This window comes from Homalodisca vitripennis, chromosome X (genome assembly GCF_021130785.1).
Source record: "Homalodisca vitripennis isolate AUS2020 chromosome X, UT_GWSS_2.1, whole genome shotgun sequence".
Lineage (NCBI taxonomy): Eukaryota > Metazoa > Arthropoda > Insecta > Hemiptera > Cicadellidae > Homalodisca > Homalodisca vitripennis.
This window is the reverse complement of record NC_060215.1, coordinates 87061815-87084665: the sequence shown is the minus strand read 5'-3', so window position 1 is coordinate 87084665 and position 22851 is coordinate 87061815. Positions and strand designations below refer to the sequence as shown.

The 22851-nt window shown below is 31.3% G+C and overlaps 1 protein-coding gene across 1 annotated transcript in view; it reads right to left on the bottom strand.

Annotated features, from left to right (window-relative positions):
* Positions 1–409: 409 nt before the first annotated feature.
* LOC124369314 (mucolipin-3-like) overlaps positions 410–22851 on the bottom strand; it is a 92409-nt gene continuing 69967 nt past the window's right edge. The window contains exon 13 of the mRNA XM_046827262.1: positions 410–8237. Within this exon, the coding sequence (XP_046683218.1) occupies positions 8156–8237 (82 nt within the window). The 3' untranslated portion in view covers positions 410–8155. The remainder of the gene's footprint in view (positions 8238–22851) is intronic.

The following is a 22851-nucleotide window of genomic DNA, read 5'->3' as shown; positions in this document are numbered from 1 at the left end:
AAGAGTTGGGGTATATAACCATGAAATTCATTTATTTTCTTCAAAACATTGTAAACTGTTGACTTACGGACATCCAACTCCACATTTAAGCACAGACGTTTTCGGGCTTCATACAAAAACGTTTTGAATGCTCTCGGTTGTTTCATTACCTGTTTACATTTGCCGAATAAGCTGTCTGTTCGGTAAACGTATCCAATCAATAAATGCTGCGTCGCGTGGTCAGAGGAATTTTCATTACATTCTTGACAGTACTCACATTGCACTGAATCACAGAGTTACATTTTGCTAGCCACAAAATAAACTGAACTTACACAACAAAGTAAACGGCCATGATGAATGTTTTCTTAACAACGTTGGCTATACTATAGTAGATGACAACAAAGGGTAACTCAAATAATGAAAACAAAACTGTATAAACAACTGTTTTAATGTACTTCTGTTTCATAGACCTGCGATCAACAATAGATTAACTATAAACAACTAAAACTGTAACATAAATTTGAGGACAGACTATATATTCTACTTATACAACGTGGCAAACTCTACTATGGCACTAAAAATATCTTAGACCAGAAGTCAACGCCTTTTGATAGGAGAATATAAACTCAGCTGTGGCGTCATAAATATAGTAAATTCGAACCAGAAATAATTATACGCAAAACCTAGTATAAGAGTAAGCCGCTGAAACTCTAATCCTCTGAACCATGATCTCTGAAATACTATATACGTGATGTATGCCTACTTGCGTTTTAAATATTTCATAGGGCTCTATCATATTATATCATTAGTGCAAAAGTACTTTTAAATAAATTAGAGGCTGCCGGTATTAGAGGCATAGCTTTGAACTGGTTCCATAGTTTTATTACTGGAAGACGGCAGCAAGTAAAAATCAACAACAATTTCAGTGATCTACTCTGTGCAGACCGGAGTTCCACAGGGGTCAACTACTTCTGCTACCCTTTCCTTAGTCTTTATAGATGATTTATTAGAACTAAAGTTTAAAGGAAACATAAATGCTTTTGCGGACGACATTGCACTTTTTTATTCTCAAACAGACTACATTAACCTTGCTAATTCAATTAACGATGATCTTTTGCTACTTAGAAAATGGTGTTTAGTAATCAAAATGCAAGTAAATATTAGTAAAACAAAATTTTTTAATTTTGATTTCTTTGGCTTTGACATTCCTTCTCCTATAATTTTTCATTCATCAACCTGTAATATCAACCTATGTACCTGTCAACCTTTAGAAAAAGTAAAATCTATTAAATATCTGGAAGTTTTGCTTAATGAGAAACTTACTTTTGAACCTCACATCTGAGACTTACACACAAAATTAAGATCACAAGTCAGAAAATTTTATTTTTTAAGGAATTTTTGTAATTAATCTCTCTTGAGAACCCTTTATTTTGCTTTAATTAATTCAAAATTACAGTATGCTTTGCCATGCTGGGGGGCACTTACAAAACATTAATAGCTAAGTTAAGAACTACTCAAAACTTTTTCTTGCGTATAATTCTTAAGAAATCTAAACTAACAAGCTCTTTTCCTTTGTACCAGCAGTTGCGTATTTTACCGATCCAGCACCTTTTCATTTTTAAACCCCTGAGATTGTTTTTTATTCGGAGCAGAAATAGAGAAAATATCATGCCAAATCATCTTTACAGTATAAGAAGCTTAGAAAGGGAATAGTTTAAACCACCAAAAGTAAATAAATCGATTTTCCGCTTCACATAAAAAATGCATTCAATGAACAATATTTTTCCAGGATGGCAATTACTTGGCTTTATTGTCAACAGGACATAGGCTACCTCACAAGCTTCTTAGTATAGCAATTTATATTTTTATACTATACATATACATATGCTCTTTACATTTTTACACAAATGTTTTCTATACTTTAAATTATATACGATACATTGTAAACATAATTATTTACCTACCATCAGATGTTACAGCGGGCGGATACAAAGACTTTAAAATAATGCTAGACTGTGATGATTCTTTTTTTGTAATTTATATGTTTTTTACAACACTGGTCACACAACTTGTTAAAGTGGCCAGTTTAATTTTTCAAACGTGTGTATTGCCATGGTTTTTATTAAGAGAAATAAAATTATGTTATTCATTTATTCAGTAGGCTAAGGATTTTGAAATTTGCGTGTGAAGACACGGGTAACATAAATAATATATATTACAAAATAACAAAACTGTAATGATTACCACATTGTGAATCATAAATAAATACAATAATTAATTTTTAATTTTATCATTTATGTTAAATATTAAACAGATCATTCTCGTAGTTAGATTTACCTTAGACTTATCTTGTTATCGTTTTATTATATATATATATATATTTAGTTAGTTAGTTAATTATTTATTTATTTATTTATATATATTATATATATCTTTGATCTATTAACAAGTCCTTATTATAATAAAGTCTAAGTAACTGATATTCGAAACTTGAGTTGATCATTATCCTCTTTACTTCTAAGATACGTCAGGAACATCGTAGTTATTTCGTGTTTGGGCTTTATTTTCATGAAACAAAATGCAGATTTAAAAAAATTATAAAGATATTAACTTAACACAAAAATATTTTTTATGGCAATTTGCAGACAAAGACCTACTACGTGAGAACTGGCACAGTGACAGGTAAGCAGGGCTGCTCGTGCGACTGTGTGTGCGCGTTCGGTTGCTATGGTCGCCTTGTAACCCTGTGGGTCACATTGGCTCTTGTACGCTCTGTTCGAAATGCACTATATCCGCTGACGATAGATAAGCGGAGGAGACCGACCTGAAGAGCAAGATCGTGCATGGTTGTGTTCCGTTGTGCAGATGTCCCGTGTGTAGCCGTGGACCTCGTCTAATCCGGCGTTGTACTTTTGTGCCTCCTCGGATGGAACATTAAATTTTAAGTGGGGGAATATGGATATTTGGAATATGGACTAATTTCAATTCATAAATTGGGGAGGGAGTTAATACAAAATTACTTCTTTATAATGATCTGTTCAAGCAGGCAGCGGTTGATCGAATAGATTAACAATATTTAAATTTAATTAATATTTTCTATTCATTACTAAACCGTATATTTAAATTATGTATATACTGTTATTTGCTCATCAAAGCTGGGATAAACGTTTGAGGTTAACCAAGTGACGCTGGGATTGATGATTTGGGATCACGTTTTTGCGATAAAGTAATATTGCAACAAAGTGTGGTATTACAAAATTCTTCATGTTTCGGCACAATAGAGTAATTAATAGGAATGCAGATAATACAAACTGAAGTAATAATAGAAAATTAAATAACATCAGTTAGCTGATAATGCTGTCCATTAATTTAAAGATTAGTATTATTTATTCACATCACACCTTTACAACACAAATAAAAACATGTATTTCACAAATTGGCTAAAGTTGGAATTTATGCGATGGTGTGAAAATCATCAAATAAAACTATATATTACATAGGTAATATAGTTCATCGTAAAGAAATTACTTCTTAGGAAGACTAATTGAGGTTTCGTACATGAAATTACCAGTCCAGTCGCTAAATCGTTAAGATTAGGTCACGTTGGCTCCAAAATAAAATAAAAGAAAAAAACGAGTACGGAACATAAAACATTCAAGAAACCTAATTCAGCAAACTTTTGACGCACCCGATGACATTGGGATCCGCTAAAAAAGATATAAGTGTAAACATCAGACTGGTGGTAACAAGGTGACCCTACATCCCTCAACCCATGTAATCTTGTCCATTACGCAAGCCCGTCATAATGACGCGAAACCAACCTTGAAGGCAGTAGCGGACCCAGGCTTTGAAGGGCCCTGAGCAATTGACTGGTGGGACCCTACTTTAGGGGGATCTGGGGCCCTCCCTCAGGATTCTTTGAAAAATTGGGGCTTGAATGTTTTTTAATGCCTGCTTCTTCCGCTACTTCCCTAGCCGACACTAATGCAGACTGAAAACCTCGATCCCTATACTCATCCAGCTACTTGACAAAAGTGTTTAACAGCTTGCATATTGCCATACTTTACTCATATTATGGATTTTTACGGTCGTACCATATTACGAGAAATACGACAAATTGGTAGGTTGAAATTTCGTTTTCCAACGACTGGCACTCACTTATAAAACCACAATCTGTGCTTTTTCACTTAGTATCGAAACTGCATCACAAACATTACTGAGCTGGTATCGTACAGCTTTCTCAGATTCACTTCTACATTCCCATTTATTCTCTGAAAGTGGCTTAAGAGATATAGATAGTCACATGAGATTTCAAAATGCTCCTTCTTTCACTAAAGCAAGAAAAGATTGTAAACGGTTTTTGCTGTATGCCACTTTTTGCTCCACGCATATTGGCCCCGTTGTCGTAACCTCGACCCCTGCAGTCGATAATGGACAGCCCCAACTCTTTCAATTTGTCGATAATGTCTTTCAATGTATATTCTGTCAACTTCTCTGCTTTAGTTTTGTCTACCGCCACAAATTCAACAAAGTGCTCCTTGATCTCAACAGACTCTTGATTTGTTGACCTCAAAATTATGGACATTTGGTCAAATCTAGAAACATCTCGAGTGCAATCCATAATTGTAAGAAAATATTTGTTTTCCTTTATTTTTTCAACAACTTTATTTCTGATATGTATTGTCATTATGTAGTTTTGTTCAGGTTCAGATTTCTGGACATGGATTTTTCCATAGCATTATGCAAGTGTTCTCGAAGGGTAGGATCAAACCGTACAATCAGTTTAACGATACCCAGGAAGTTTCCACTAGAGTTTTGTAAAAACCAAACTGTCTTCATGGCCTAGAAAAATTAAATAGTGCCTGGCGAAAGACTTCACAAACGCCAGCAACCTTTCCCACCGGGACATCTTTCCAGCGTTTTTGTTCTAAATCGGCTTGAGCCTGAGTTTGAGAATCAATGGTTTTTCCTAAAGAAAACTCCTTTTGAAAAGTTAGCCATTATATCATGCTCTCTATGAAGAATTTGCTTTTTTCTAGTGACTGATAAATGTTTCCAGTCATTTACACCGGTGAAAGAGCCTCGAGCACTAACATTAGATTTTGAATTATCATAGAATAAACGGTAAGCAAACCCGAACACAGCGTCTTTCGATTCAGAATAGATTAACCAACGCTTATCTTGCTTTTCTCCATTTATAAGAAATTTTGTGTAGTTGGTGGTATTGAAATGTCTTCCGTTAGTTAAGGGTACACATCTATTACAGGTTGTACAGACCCTTTCTTATCTATGCTAGTTAGCTCTGAATGGTTTAATACCTTATGCCATAAACAATGGTAACTGACTGTAAAGTTATTCACAGTGGAGGGCAAGCTAGTCTCTTCATTTCCGTCTTCTACGTCAGTCTACACCGGCGTCTTCTTCCATTGGCAACTGTGTGGTTACAAAGGTTTCTGACATAGTTGCCTCAGGAACCGACACACCACGGCTTCTGTCCTCGATATCATAGTGACTACTTGGTATTCTCGCTTCGTCAGCAGAACACGTTATGTGTATATCTGCTGAAACTCTCTTAGTATGTAAGGTTGGGTGGTGTGAAATCATTCTTGATAGATGAGTGACTCGTTGACGATGACGGTTGTTCACTACCAGTAATACTGCACAGTTCAAGTTCCTTATTCACTGAGGTTGTGAAATATTGAGCCAACGATCCACATAGCTTTCTTTTTTCATCTTTGCGTTGTTCAACTGTCTTGCGTTTTGCATTACCAGATTCATATCTGTTGCCAACGTAATGATCGCGAGAGGTCATTGTAGATTTATATAACATACTCCGACTGATACAATCACTACTACACAAGTGAAGAGCACTGCTCAAACGCGAAAACAAAAGTCTGGTACGATGTGAACTAACTAACGATGCCTCTACATCTCTCAGTCGCATACGTGCACGGAGAGTGAATCGCCAATGGGTGTGTGTGTGTTTAGAGAGGGGTTTGGGGAGGAAGGTTGGCGAAGGTCACTGCACCTTCCTTCCGCCCGCCGCCGTTGTTTCTCGCCACCGACACACTCATCCCTCGTCTACATACAGTACCACAGCTAGAGCTACAGCTGCCATGTATCATATTTGTAATTCATTTCCTAATGCGACAGAAAGTACCGATAAGACATAACGGCAACTAATTATTTCTTCGAAGTTAAACACAATGTATTGCGCACCGGTATTCACTTTCGAATTTTGATCAGTTCGTCCGAATTTAGCAAAGAGTGTGTGTGGATGTAGAATTTATTAACGTAAAGAATATCAAACCGAGAATGAATGACAATGCGTAACTCTATTTAAAACATGTCTATCGAACAACCAAACAAACGAACGTGTTTTCGAGCTAAAATTATTAACTAGCATTATTGAAATTATTATATGTTAATTGAAAACTGAAATAAGTGCGAGACATGTACGTGAATATAATTACAGAAAATAAAAACTACGATACGATCATCTTAAACACCAGTTGCTAAGTAATATACTGTATTAGAGTCTTCCTGTTACAAATCTACTTCACTTACCATTCAATACAACTTATAAACATCGATATAGCTATAATAGCAACTATAGGCAATATACTTGGTTTCCTACTGTCAGTTTTCGACTTATGACCGATTTATTTATTTATAGCTCAGTAGCACGTAGCCCCACCTATTTTTCAATCGTTTACTTGAGTTTAGGAAGGGCCCCGCACTTATGACGCAGCTTTCTTTAGACCTCTGAGGCCTCGACTTGAATACAGAATAAAAATATTCCATTATATATTCAATTTGAGCTGCATTAGACCCAGGAGGGCTCAACAAAGAAAATAATAATAATATTAAAAATCGGATTTTGGTTTTATTTCATATTGAACCACTCTTTGCTTCCTTATGGGGCTGTTTTTTCTTCTAACAGACCTGCGTTTTTTCGTCAGGACCGAACCGCACGTCTCCGCTTACTCGCCCGGCCCTATTTTGTGGGCTACTATTTCACACTGACGCAATAATTTCGGAGTGAGAAATTTCAATATGACATATTACTATGTCTCTTTTACTCTTTGCTTGATTGTGGGCTGGTTGAGCTTAAGGGCCTTGCGCATTTAACCGACCGACTTCGGACCTGCGTTTGGTTAGATCCGGGCCACGCCGCGGTTGCCCGGCTCGCCCGGCCGTGGATCCTTCTCTGCTTGAAGAACTTGCTGTTCAATTTGCGAAGAAGTCAAAACTTTGACTTTGGTGTATACATCGGCAAGTGTTTGAATGCTTACTGTTTTATGCTTAGTATTATGTTTTAGGGTTTGACATCAGAAGAAGAGAGCGATACCAGTTCTCGAAACGTCGTGTTTCTATTTTTACTATGGCAAGTGTTCGTGATTCTGCTATAATTTCATACAAAACTCATGCATTTGTCCCCCTTCCCAGAAACATATCTTACCTCTTAGTAATAGGCTTTAGCAGCAATAGTTTTAAAGAATTTTGTGTGCAAATGTAATATTTGTGTTTATTAAAGTATTCTAAATGATATTAAAAATTAACATGTACTAAAAATTAATGTTAATTGTTGCGTAAGTGCTAACAATTAAGTATAGCCTAAAAAACAATGAATCCATATGAAATATGTTATGCCATTTTAACCACATGTCGTTAAACATGGTATGGAGTTGCAGAGAAATATATTGTGTGCTATCCAGTTTATTGTATTTAATAAAGAATTCCTTTACCTTACCAGGTACAACCGGGTGGTAACTTTTCAGCAAGTGTTTCGTAGTTATTTAATTAGTTCTTGAAACGCAAAGATAAGTGATAGTTAGAATTTATATTATATTATTTACAATTCTTTTTAAAATAAATTAATATGGTCTGTGTACTTTTTTCCTTCCTTTGGCACATAAATGCATCTTTGGCTTATTAATGTATTTATTTTAATACGTATATAATACAAGACTAGTACATAAAATAAAAATAACAATATAAACTTTTAAATGTGTAAATAATATACATGATTACTGTTGTTAAAACAGTATTTAACAATGGTTAACAAAAATTAACAATGATTGTTAATAAAATCTATTATCAAATTAAATAAATATCACACTGGTTTTCAAGAGCAGTAGACCCTGGTAGGGATTGTAGGGATGATAGATGCTCGTTAAATACAGCCACTATATTCTGTGGATGTGGAGTCATCCATGAGCTTCTTGTGTTTGTGAGCAAGACGAGGCCACACATTCCTGCAAACAAAATGATAACACCGTCATTGCTAATAAGTATGGTAAATGAAAAATTATTTCCGGTCAGGTTACAGGTGACACATACAACTAACATCTAATTACTTTTCAACAGGGGTTCTAAATGTTTAAGATTGTAAAAACGTATGTTTACTAAGCTCGCTGATAAATAATATGCATTATACAGTCCCTGCAGCCAGGCCCGAATTTAGGTATGTGCTACTTTGTTGCTTACGCACAGGTTGGCAAAAATTGGGGGGCGGAAAATTTGTTTTCATATTCATAATAAAATAGTTGTAAAGCCTATGTTTAATGCTTGTTATTCACGAAGGGAGATTTGCAAGGATAATATGGTTTCGGACATTTTCTATTGTTATATGTTACAAAATGTATAACACAAAGTTTCGAGAATTGAAATCTATCCCCTTATTCAGATTAACAAAATACCATAGGAAATTTTAAAGAACCCGCGGCAAGTGGCTGCCACTCATAGTTCATTACATTTCCATCACTAGATATAAGTCAGATGATTAGATGACTTGTGTTTAGATGATTCAGTTTATGACTTGAGGTGCAAGTCTTCGAGTTCACTGATTTGTTTACCGGTTCCGGGTCCGTACCGAGAATCAATTCTTTAAAAAATACATATTGGTCATGTTATTGAGCGCTTAAATTCATTATCTTGAATGGAGATTTTATAAACCATTTATAAATATTTTAGTTCTCGTCATTTTAAGGTGATACATTGAATTAAACATAACAAACAGTCTAATAAGTTTTGATAAAGTACTTGAAGATATTGCAAGATGAAGTATTTTTTATGGTGATTATTTTTATGTCCGTCTATAATTTTATGAAAATAAAAATAGACCTAGTTTAAAAAATCCTGATTTTGATTTCAATGTTTAGTTATGCAAACTTTAGAACTAACAGTGGATTACTGAAAAAATTTAATTATAACTTTTAGATAACTATAAATTAAAATTTTTTTAAATATATGTTAAATCAAAGCTTGGTCCCTTGTGTGTGAATGTAAATTCATTTATGTGTTACTGTATGGGGTTGGCTGGTGGATGATGGGATGGGGTGGGTAAGAATGGGTAGGGGGTGACTGACTGATAGTACAGGGGCTCACAATTACTAAATAGGAGCGTGTCTACAGTACTGTCACTGATGTAGTTAGGGCCTATGTGTAAGATAATTGTACTTAGCAGTTGAACAAATACTCCATGGCAAATTTCTCTACAGTGTTCAAAAAATTATGGAAAACATTTTTGGATATGGTTAATTAGGTGAAAATAAACAAAAACATTCCTCTAACACTTGGGTATATTTCGCTTCGTTTTGCTGTCCTTCTGAATTTTTAATTAAAATATCAAAACTTAGAATCAAGTCAATAACCTTAACGATGGTATAATTTTACATGTCTTATTAGGATGTAAATTTCTGCTGAAACAAAAATTCTATCATAAAAAGAATTTCTCAAACAAGAGAAGATAAAAAATTGTCAATAGGGACCAAAGATAGCTTGTAAAAAAACAACAATTGTTAATATCTTATTTTATATCCATTCATACTAAATAGAGTGTTGATTGTAGTCTTTTAATAAGATTTCATTAATGTATCTTGAAATTTTGTCCGTCGGCTTTCATGAAATTTTGCTCTAAAGGTTTAAAAATGTCAGCATTTTAAAACTGTTATATTAAATGGTTCAGCTAAAAGTTATATTCTAATAAGGAGTACTCACAGTACTCACAAAATGAAAAGGAATAAAAATTGTAATTTATTGAGGTGAAATTAAATCCGGTGACATCATTTCCTTAATTATCTTGGATATTATCAGTTGGCTAAATATTGATTTCACAATAAGACAATAAAAATTACAATAACTATTAAGTTTGATACAATATTTCCTCATTCATACTTTTAATAGAATTTAGTTTCATCGTTAAATAGAAAACGTATCAATTGAAACTTAAATTTGTTGTAATAAACAATTTTACATTATATAGTTCACTACATACTACATGTAAACTATTGACCGGTTATGATTTTGGTGTTTATTTATTTACTCTTAAGAACCACATCACACCATAATTTTATTACAGGTGATTTGTCATGAAACTTGAAGACATTCAAATACTTAAAATATAGATTAAAATCAAATAACAATAAATATAACAAATGACAACAATTTAAAATTTTGAAATGTGTAATAAGTATAAAAAACTTTTAGTTACATTCTATTATTTTCTATTTTTTCTTTCACTTTTTTTCTGTAACAAACTTAAAAATACTCAATTGCACTGCTTCCATCCAAAATGACATTTCTCTGTTTAGGATATTTTAACACATGGTTTAGTTCTAAGTACTTGTTAGTGCAAACAAAACAATTTATCTGTTGTCATCACAGTAAATATTTTATTTGAGGTCACATAAATGTATTCTATAATTATTAATACATCAATTATGATGGATCTGTATGGTAGTATTACTTTAATATGTTGAATATTAGATAGAGCAACATCTGCTAAATAATTAGATTAGTACGCCAATATAGCATAGACTCACCCGAGAATCACACTGTGGCAGGGGGGGAGAGAATTTAATAAGTAGATGATCAATTAGTGTATATGCCTGCTTTCAAGGGCAACCAATATTTATATTGTTTTGCAATATAAAACAGTTATATTAATATTTCAACAATTGTTCAAGGACAATCTATAATGTGTATAAATCATTGAAAATTTCATGAAATATATGGTTTGCTAACCAACATAATGCAATTTCCTATGAAAATTAGTCAAATTTCATAGTTTATTTGTAGTTTGATAACATTTTATAAGTAACATGTAGCTCAAATACATGCATTACATACAAGATTTGTATAATTATCTTTTGTCAGCACATATAATTATTCTTTCTTACAATAAATAATTCAATTTAAAAAGGATATTAAATTATTGTTACTCAATACCATAAATGTACAAATGTACAATGTTATCTGACTCAGGAATGTTTTACAAAATAAATGTTTGACATAGGTTTAAATACTGTTAATTAGTTTGTAGTTAATTTGTTCATAGCTGAAAATGTTAATACTGTTATTTATATCAGAGCTTATTTATTTGTTAGAAAATCTTTTTAGCTGGAATCTTGTTCTTGTTAAATATATTACTACTAACGATGGGAGATCGAAGAAAGGGAAATTTCTGACTATGTCATCTGTCTTACCAACATAGCTGGATCTTGTAAGATGTAATATGACAATAAACGTTCATTCATTCATTCATTCAAACTAATAATATGTAGTCTCCAATCATTTAAACTCAAAAGGTATTGACTATACATACACTTGCAGTAAAATAAAAAAAATATTGAAAAATTGAAAAGCCAATTGCTACTGAAAAAAAAACAACTAAATAAAGCAGGAAGAGATATAAAACAATATAAATGCATTCTCAAAAGTAGAAACAAAATTAATATCTACAAATTATATACTAAGAAAATTACAATTAATAACTTCAGGAACAGAATATCTTTGGTTAGCATATTTATTTTTAATGCCAAATTATCCAAAAGAAAAGGAGGAAATTATTAATAACATTAAACATGTATTCTATATATTTTTCTAATACTATAGATACTTTTCTCATTGACACATAAGATACAGATCCTATACATACTTAACACTTATGTGCTTAATCTGAATTTTTCAAGATAATTCTTTAAATATATTATTGTCAACTTATGCAGATTCAGTTCAAGATTAATAATTGTGCTTCTCACAATTTGGCTTTTTAAAAGAAATTTAATGAATTACAGAAAGACGTTTCCATATATTTTGTATAATAAATGGGAAAATTCTGTAAATATGAATTTAGTAAAGTTTTTGTTTAAAATGCCTTTAAAAGCAAAAATACAGTTACTATTCAATTACAGGATAGATCAATGATTGAATTTCAATGGGGAAATATTTGAACTAATATATGATTTAATAAATTCAGAAAACACAAGAATGATAATTAAATTACAATATATATATTTATTAGATGATTTTTATATATTGTATAAGATATTCCATTGCTAAAAATGGTACTCCATATGTTGAAAGAAACAGATCACATTTTAACACCAATTATTTTAATTTTTAGACATGTTTTAACTTGGATAGCTAAAGAACTGAAAAATGGTAAGGGGATCTGAATTAGATTAAAAGTTTTTATTTATTTAATAGGAAATTAAAAAAATAAAATCTTTCTTTTATAGAATTGGAAGATTAATTTGAAACTATCTAATATTAAACATAATAGAACAATATGTATAAAAGATACTTCCACATAAAAAAAGTTTACAGAATATAAAATTATACATTTAGATAATGTTTTATAAAGTGATCAAAAGGTAGAAAAATAAGTGTGCAAGTACAGAATTTATCCTTTTGATGATTGTAAAAGACCAATTAATTTTAATAATTTATGGTGTTAATATACACACTGAAAATAGTTTTAAATTAATATTTTTTTATGGACCACACTTCTAGTTATTTTGGTACAGCTTGTTTTTTAAAGACCGCAGATATATCTGTATTCCTTTCCTTGCACCAAGGAGTTAATTAACAAGTTCACGAATGATTATGTTAATCAGTTTACGTTTAATTAAACAAGCCTATTGTCATTTATAAACATTTAAATTAATATCAAAGAGGTCTGGTATTTGTTCAGCTGCTCTTTTGCTAGTTGAGTAAGGATTACTGCCATTGTAATGAAATTGAAATTGTGATGAAAGCCCATTCTTTGAGTTAATTAAAAGACAAGCTATGTGATTAGATTCTCAGGTGTACCTAGAGTAACATATATCTAAATTGTTATTATTATTTTATTAAGACAGTTGGTTCGTCTTTAAAAACCTGTAAATAATATAAAGCATTAATAGTATACAACATTGCTGAAATAATTATGAATACAATAACTAATCTTAAATCTTAATAGATGCAGACTTAAACTTCATACAGACAGTATTTGCATATAGTTTGGATGACTTTGTTAGCCAGTTTAAACCAATAAAATGTTTCAAGATGGGAATCATTCATATTTGGATAAAATTTTTATCTTGAGTATTTTAGAAGGTAAATCAAAATTGTAACCTTTTATAAAATTATTAAGTAATTCCACGTAACATTATTACCTACTTATTGTATGTGTAACTTTTTAGGTTTAAAGATTAGGGCTGTTTAAATTTATGAAAGTATTCAATTAAACCGCTGTAAGTGAATATGTTTACAAATATACTTTTGGATTCATTGTTGCTAAATCAAGTCCACGTTTTTACAAATACTTTTATATAGTTATAACAATTTTTTACTTCTAAGGTTTCAAGATTATGGGCACTCAAATCTTTAAAAATGTGTTACGATATGCCAAAATTGAAGGTTATTGTCCCATCAGTGTTGTGCAAATCCAACATCTAAACTAATCTTCAGTTTGACATTTGGAGATGATGGCCTGATGTGAAATCTCCCTTTCTTGTAAGGGATATGTATTATTCGCCTGAAAAATATCCGTCCTCTTTCTTGGTAAAATTTCATTCACCAATGTTCATTACAATCCTATTATTCACATAGATTTCGCTGATGGAATATTGTACAGAGAGTTTATAAGAGGCAGTTTATATCAAATATGCATCCGCCTTAACAGTGATTAATACCTTACTTATCCCTTATTGGAAATTCATCTGAATGGGTGAAGGGAACCAATTATACCAAAAAGTCATTTTTACGTGCTCTAATATCTCCGATGTGCAGTGTTTTACTTTTATTTAAAACAGTATAAAAGATATTTCACAGGTTTAGACATTATATCAACCTTATTATCCTGATTATCCAGAATGCAAATTCACTTTTTTAAATATTACAAAAATTTAAATATTTATAAAATACCTTTTAAAACGGAATTCATTTTATAAGTCATTTTATGTTTGCTAGAAACTTTAAGTTAATAATACATTTTATTGTAATGTTTGGATGTAGAGAAAATGTAAACTTGAAATGAACAGATTATTTTTAAAGTATTTTGTTGGTCATAGGAGTAAAATCGTACCTAAAATAATTTTAACACATTGAGTTTGGCTGATGGCTATGACAGTCAGGTCATTATGTTTTAACATTTATATCCGTCAGCTGTATGCTGCTACCATCAGCAAATCTCTGAAACTCAGGCTTCTTCTAGACTTAGTCTTTCAGCACACTCAGTTTATTCAACAAGCAGTGCAAGCAACTGCTATGGTGATTATAGATTGTTTAGCTTTTTACTGATTGATGCTGCCTGCTATCTTGTTGAATAGTGCAAATTACATTATTTTGTGTTAGAATGGTGTTTATTCACTTTGATTAAAAACAATTAGTATGTAATTTATGCTGAGGTGCTGGTATAGGCTGTAGTGAATGGCATGGTAAGTGTGTGTGCCTGCCTTTTGTAATAATTTTTATTAACCACTAGTAATTTATCTGATAGGTTATAAATTGCGAAGAACAAAGAGGTACAATAACTTCAATTGAAAGTACAGGTAATAGCTACTCTTGTTTTATATTTTACACATCTGAACTTTGTCCTTTGTATAGCCTTAACTTAAGCTTAATTTGGAAATAAATCTGTGTAAATAAAGAACAATATAAAAAATCACCCTTTTATGTTTTCGTGTTGACATATTCTGTAAATGTCTGTACATGTTAAAATGACACCTTGCAGAAAGGAACACATTAATCCCTTAGCATGTTCTGTGAGTGCCAACCCACATACCTATGTCCCACATATGAGAATTACAAAAGGTAGAATGCAATAGTAATTTAATTTTTGAATTTTCAAATCATTAGTGAGGATTATAAGGTTACAGTATGGACATTTTAATGTTCAATAATATATCAAACAGTGTAAATAAAAAACATTTTTATAAATAACAAAACATTGTTATAATATATAAACTTAATATATAAACATTTAAAAAATTGTTAAAACATTTAAACCATTTATTTTATTTATGGATTGAATATAGTATTTTTTATCACAAACTTGTATTTTTATTTGAGTGTCCATGTACTATACATAAGTAACCACTTTACTGTAAATTATTGATATGAATGTTCGTAATGTTATATGACAATACATTTCTGATCCGAGTCCCCACAGCAAACCCTAAAACCTAAATACACTGAAATGTTAACTTGAAAGCATAACCTGTCCTTAAATTTGCAAAAATTCAACATTTTAGATGTTCATTAAATTTTGTTATAGACTAACATACGCTAAATAAATAACTAAGGAATTCCTTTAAGGCAAATATATACAGATCAATAATAGCCACAGTGAAGACACATAACTAAGTTTTGTAAATTGTGCCATAAGTGCACATAAATAACGTTAATGCACAAAAAGACAATATGAAATTGTTAGTCCAAAAGTATTTGATAAAAGTACAAATGCTTTTCAATAATTTATTTTGCAAGGCAGTTTGTGATAAGAAATCATTTAAAAGTCATCATTAACTTTGAAAGATCTTTTATAATAAATTTTACTACAAGATCAAAAAGTAAAATTATCATTTTGTTTATATGCCATTACAATAATATATCTAAGAACTTCCACCAATAAAATGATTAAAACATGTAAATTGAAAATTCTACTTTGCAGTTAAGAGGTTTTGCAAAATGTTATAATTTTATATTTTTAAATGGAATTTCATGCAACACAAAGAAATGGTCCAAGTAAACAAATATAAAAATAAGTTTAGCATGAGCTTAAGATTATTGAATGTTGCACATAAATAACATCTACTTAAAATTTTTATTTAATATATTGATAAAGTTAAATTTTACAATATTTATGTCATGTATTTGCCTATTATTTTTTGACACAGAGTATTTTAAAATATAAATTAATACAAATAGGTTTATGTATGTAGACTTGCTAAGTTGTTACAGCAAAGGGCAAAAGTATGGGCTTTCTCTTTTCATTCTAAAGTGTGCTGTAAAATTCACAGCACGGAAATAAGGAAAGCCAACAGCCTGACAATGGCTTCCTTTTATTACCAACAAGTCCCCTAGCTGTTCTATTCTTCGTGAAATATTGTGTGCCAAACTGTCTGAAATTGTCCCTGTCATTGAACGTAAAATATTATTCAAAGAAAATGGATCAACTAACCAATGTATAAAATTACTTGTGGTGGTCCAAAAACATTTGTTATATTTAAAAAAAGCAATGTATAATGCTATTGATGTAATAAATGGTGCTAGGTTCTCCAGTTCACACTATATCAAAACATTTTTTACACAATTAAATTCTTGGAACATTTCTGCCTCACTAGGGAGTTAATAGATGTTAAACTGAAACTCTTTAACAGTTTGAAATCTGTTGACTGAAGATAGCATTCCACAGTGAGGGTAATATATATTTTAAATTTAATTGTGTAAGCAGTATTTCAATGTAGTGTAAAGTTATGACACTGATTACATAATCCTAAGAATTCAAATAAATATTGAGTACATTTAAGGAATAACTTCTTGAGTTCAAAGACTATTTTTCATTATGGTGTATGAAAAAATATATATACATACATATATATATATACATACATACACACATATATATATATATATATATATATATATATAATCATTTTAAACAAATGCAATATACTTAACCTGGATTAACCCCATCATTTTAATAGTGAGAAAAAGATTAGTTGGTTTGTCGACAGGCCGCAAGCAAACAACCACAACAAAGCAGCATTAATGGAAGCATTGTCAGTCTTCACCATTGTTGACAATAATGCACACCAAGGCCATACCCTTCACTCTTCAGTTACACAATTGTGAGGTCTAACCACATTTATACATCATCATTTACACTGGTCGCTATCATTTACACGACAGTCAAAGGTAATCTTCCTGGAAAGATATCTTAATATTCCTTTCACTAAATTAAATCATAATTTACCCTGCTTTTGATAATTTTAATCCTTGTCATATTAAATTCTTACTTATATATTAAAATCTGTTGGGACTTAAGTTGTTGTCAGTATTAAGCATAAAAGCTTTATTTTTATCAGCACCACAACAATGTGTTTAGTGTGGTGGCTATCAATTTTTCACTCAGACTACTATACAGTATTCAGTCATTGATCTCTACAATTAATACTGATATATGTTATTTATTTATGTTGACATTAACCAAAATCTAAGTGTTTTTCTTATTGACGACAGAAGGTTTGAAAGGATAACAGTATTTTGGACATTTGCCATCGTTATATGTTATAAAAGGTATAATACACCATGAGGATTGGATACCAATCCAAAAAATAATTAAGTCTTTTAATCATCTTGATGCTTAATCTGGTGAAATTTAGGCAGAATACATCAATTTTAGATGTATTCCACCTAAACTTCAAAATAAATAAGGTTAAAGTTCAGTATATATTACATAAAAATAATAATATGCAAGTAATAAAGCACTATGTTAACAGGCATACAGTAAAATATTAAAGCATTAGACTTTTGATATTGGTATTTATGATTGTGAACACTGCAATTTGGGAATATGAGTAGTTCAATCTATTGATGAAGTTTAAACCTTTGAATCTGTTTAAGCCTCTGCAGTAATGTATAGCATTTATTAATTAATCAATTGTTTTTGTGATATTACATAACCCTTTTCTAATCATGTTCAATGTAAAGTGGTAAAGACATAAAATGAAATGGGGGTGATATAATATATTCTTCATGACAGATAATATAACAGGTATTAAAATTAAAAGGGAAATTTATATTACTAAACACTTCTCCTGTAAAAAATAAAATTGAGCTAAAAATTATTTATTTGACTTCAGATTATAAAAACTTTATCACAATGAATAATACAAAACATTGTAAACTACACAAATAAGGCATCACAATAAAGAATGTATTATATATAAATCATTTGATAAATTTTGGACGTATTAATAGTAGTTACATATTACAGGACGAGCAAAACATGCTGAAAAATTGTACAAATAAAGGTTAACCAACACAGTAAAACTTGACACATCGTGTACATTTTGGATTAAATAATAATAATAACCATGTATTACATTTCTGAAAAAATGCTGCTTAATTCCATAAATAAAAATTAAGCACCACAATAAAAGAACACACATCCAAAATACACACCTGAAAATATAGACATATATTTATATTACTTATAATACCTATATATTTTAATTTTCAAATGTATGAAAACAATTTCAAACCACCTATACCCATGATATGATATTAAGATATAAACATGCATATATTTTAAAAAAGAACATATTTATACACCTACACATATTGCGAAGTAAACACAAAATTAACCATTGTGTTTGTTTACCACCAAGCAGCTGATGTCAACGCATAATTATATGCTGCAAATACACAATACATGAATCGAGATGTAAAAAACATGAACTACAAGCAAAATATTAATTATAAAACTACAATACTTGTTTATATGTTTGTCTATCTACAAGTTTTTATACACAAAGTAAGATAAAATACGTTGTAGCTATTGGTAATTTGTTTACTACTGATCAGCTGTCGTCTGCAAACAGGCATGCTCCGATGCACAAACATAAACGTGAATATATGAATTTCAAGTCAAATATTGTTTTCAAAATCACAATACTTCCTTATTTTGGTTATCTATCTTCAGTTTTTCAGTCTACCATTACTAGCCAGACACGATGAAGTCACACCACTCAGAAACTTGCACTTCAATTTCTCTTTGTGACCTATTGCCAGTAATTATTGAACATCACAACAGACAGACAATGCAATATGCAAGACTATTTTTGGCATAAGTAAGATTTCTCCTGCCAGTATGCTGCCGGATCATTATCAGTATTGCCAGATGAAGTATTTACTCTTAAATATAAATAACAATAACTACATGAAATATATCATTGTCTTTGTAATTTATAAGTTAAATGCTTGTACTTAATTGAATATTCATTAATTATAGGCCCCTGCTAACAAAATAGGAGGGCTACACAGGTAATTGTCTTGCTGAAGAGGCTTTAAAGTTAATGAACCAATCATTTTCTGTATATCAAGATAGATGGTGCCATATCAAATCCTTTCTATGTGTTATCTGGTGTCCCACAGAGGTCTCACCTGAACACTCTACTCTTTGTAATATTTATCAACAATATACAGTATGTAAGATAATGGACCATCACTCTTATTGGCAGATGAATTAAATACATAAAATCAGATTAGTACTAATATGATCAACTTATTCTGCAACAAACAATCTGCTAGGTACTGAAGTGGTGCCATGTTAATGATACAGTGCTTAACCCTACCAAATGTGTTATTTCATATAGTCATCCTAACTGTATATTTTGACTACAAGATGAGGACATTGTGTTAAAGAGGGTGTGTTAGATAAAAGACCTTGGAGTAATCAGACTGCCAACATGATTTCTCCCAAATATATCATAGAAGTCTGCAATAGAACAAGCTCAGTCCTTGGCTTTATACCCAGATTTTCAAGGAAGTTTAACACCTTGTATTCTTGTTCTTTTGTAAAAGTCACTCGTAAGACCAATTCTTGAGTGCGATTCTGCCATATGGACATAACAAAATGTTTTTGCAAATCCAAGATCGTGTAGTGAGTTATTGGTGATCCATTTGGGTTTTACCCATCCTGGAGTTACGAACTTGACCGCAAGAGGCACACACACTTTATATCACTATTTACAAAAAGATGCATGAACACCTATTATACTTAAATTCTGGAGTATCAAGATTACTCAAACAAGTAAAAGATGCTGTGGCTACACTCATTAACTTCTTCTCTGAGTCTTAAGATACTTTCAAATATAAAGTGAGATATCTTCTGTGTAGTAGTCAGCAATAATAGCATACTGATTCATCCAAGATCTGTGTTAAAGCATCTCACTTTCATAATACCAGAATGTATAGTTTAAATCCTATTATTTATTGTTTCAATATATACATATTTAATATTTATAATTGTTAATTTAGCACATTCTTTGTTTTATTTATTTATACAATTTTTGGTCGTGTTGACATTTATATTTTATTACCACTTACTCTCTATTTGTATAACTGTATGTTTTCCCCTATTCTTCCTTTCTTTGTTTCAAGTACTTGTGTTCTTTGATGTTTATTACTAGTCTTTGTTGCGATTATAACTTTAGTATGGAAATCCACAATTAAAATTGTTTTCTACCATAATTAGATTGCATATTTCAATGTATTCCATAATATATACAGCCGCATGTCTAATATATATATATATATATATATATATATATATATATATGTATATATATATATATATATACAGCCGCATGTGTAACTCACTCACACATACAAATTCTAACATACTTCTAGAAGGGCACGCAGGTGCCTTTTGCCATGAAACCATCAGGAAAGGTCTGAAAACCGGAAATTTTTACATTTTAACTTCTCAAAAATATTTTTAAAACCATTAAATTAGACTAGTAGATATGGACAGAATTGGTGTTGGTGAGCTAGATATCGATACAAATTCTAACATAGTTCTAGAAGTGCTTCGGCTTGATTGCAGCTGAACCATTTATTGTAATTTGAAAGAAGAATTTGATTTAAATAAAAATTAATATGAACTAAATAAAAAGTCTAATGACTTTTTTTCTATCTCCATTGGTTTGCCTGCAAAACACGATGATGAGACAAATTCTTGTAGTTTTCATGTGAGAATTTAGATTCCGGGCCTGATAGCGGCCAAACCATTGGTCGTAACTCAAAACAAACTTTTTTTAATATTAGAAAACTACGAGATCTACAAAAAAGGTCCAGTAAATTGGCCCTCTTATCAATGGTTGGGGCGCAAAACACATTTATAAGAATTACTTTTGTAATTTTTACGTTAGATCTGGGAGATTGTCATAATCCCCCCTGGTACTTGCTGAGCGTTAGCGAAGTGTCAATATTAGATAGGGACAGAGTGAACTTTGTTTGTTTCCCTGAAAAGACTGAGCGCAAGCGAATCGTCACTAATAGGTAGGGACAGAGTACATTTTATTTATGTTCACCTAACAGTTGTTTATTGTTATATGACAATATATGTTATATATTGTTACATGACTTTGTGAAAATACTCACTGTCCAAATTTTGAAGTTTGGGATTGAACAAACACTTCCAAGATACATCTCACTATGGCATACATACTTATTCTTATAACAGAAAGAAACCCTCCAAGAAAGAAACCTCTGTTATTTTATCCCCCTACTCCGGGAACCTCTGTGGTTTTGAATCAAACCCCTGATCAACTTATTCTGTTAATAAAGAATACTGTCTATTTATTCTCATTGCACATACAAACCTCTAAAAAACACGTGTTATTTTTAACCTCGATAACAATAAACCCCCTCTCCGAGAACTGGTATGACCAAATAATCTCCAGCGTAAATTAAAACCTCTGATCAACTTATTCTGCTGATAAATTTTACTGTCGTAGATGAAGTACTCTAAATGTAATAAAACAGCTCGTCATAACAGTCTGCGGCACTCAGTACACAGAGTCTAACACACTCCCCTGTATGCTAGAAACTATCTCTTACCGTAGCCCATGTACGTAACCCCTAGAAAACACCTAATAGTAGCAAATTTTATATTGAAATTATTCTAAACAATTCACAATGTCTGACAAGTGCAGTCTCTCAGGCTCTGTACCAGAAAACCAGAAGTTGTAGCTCAAATCCCTTGGCAGAATCAAAAGACAGAATGAAGTTTTCTACAAAAAGGGTCCAATGACTTTTTGTAGAAAATGCAAATATTTTATAATTGTTACGTGAGAGTTTAGTTTTGGGCCCGATAGTGACCAAACTATTGATCTTAGCTCAAAATGAGTTCTCTACCGGCATTAGGAAATGACGTGACCTACAAAAAATGTTAAGTAACTTTTTGCCCTATCTTCAATGGTTTGGCCACAAAACGCATTTGAATGCAATACTTTTGTAATTTTTACTTGAAAATTTTGTTTCTGGGGTAGATAATGGCCGAACCACTGATAGTAGCCTAAATATTTAACTTTTAGTAACTAGACAATTACGAGATCTACAAAAGAAGGTCTAGTAGCTTTTTTGTCGTATTTTTATATAAGCCCAAAAAACGCTCTGAGTGCAAAAATATTTGTTGTGAACAGGCAATTTTAGGTGTTCAAAATTTGTTACAACTATATAATTTATGCAATTCATTCTGGTTCCGGATTGAATATATATTACTCCGTTAACGAGTGACTACACTCCCCCATCAAGAATTGGCTTGCGTTAACGAAGCGTCAATAGTACATGGGGGCAGAGTGTTTTTTAATTAGTTTCATGAAATAATAGTTCATTGCCAAAACTGGGGCATGGAATGATAATCTCCTGAATTAATTGAAATCCCTGATCAACTTATTCTTTTGATAAACATTACTGTACAGTTATTCTCTTAGCAGACACAAAATCCCTGTTGTATGACTTACATAGATCATTCAAAGCCAAGCCCACTTCCTGGTATACTACAAACTTGAAATTCTGCACAATTTTACATTA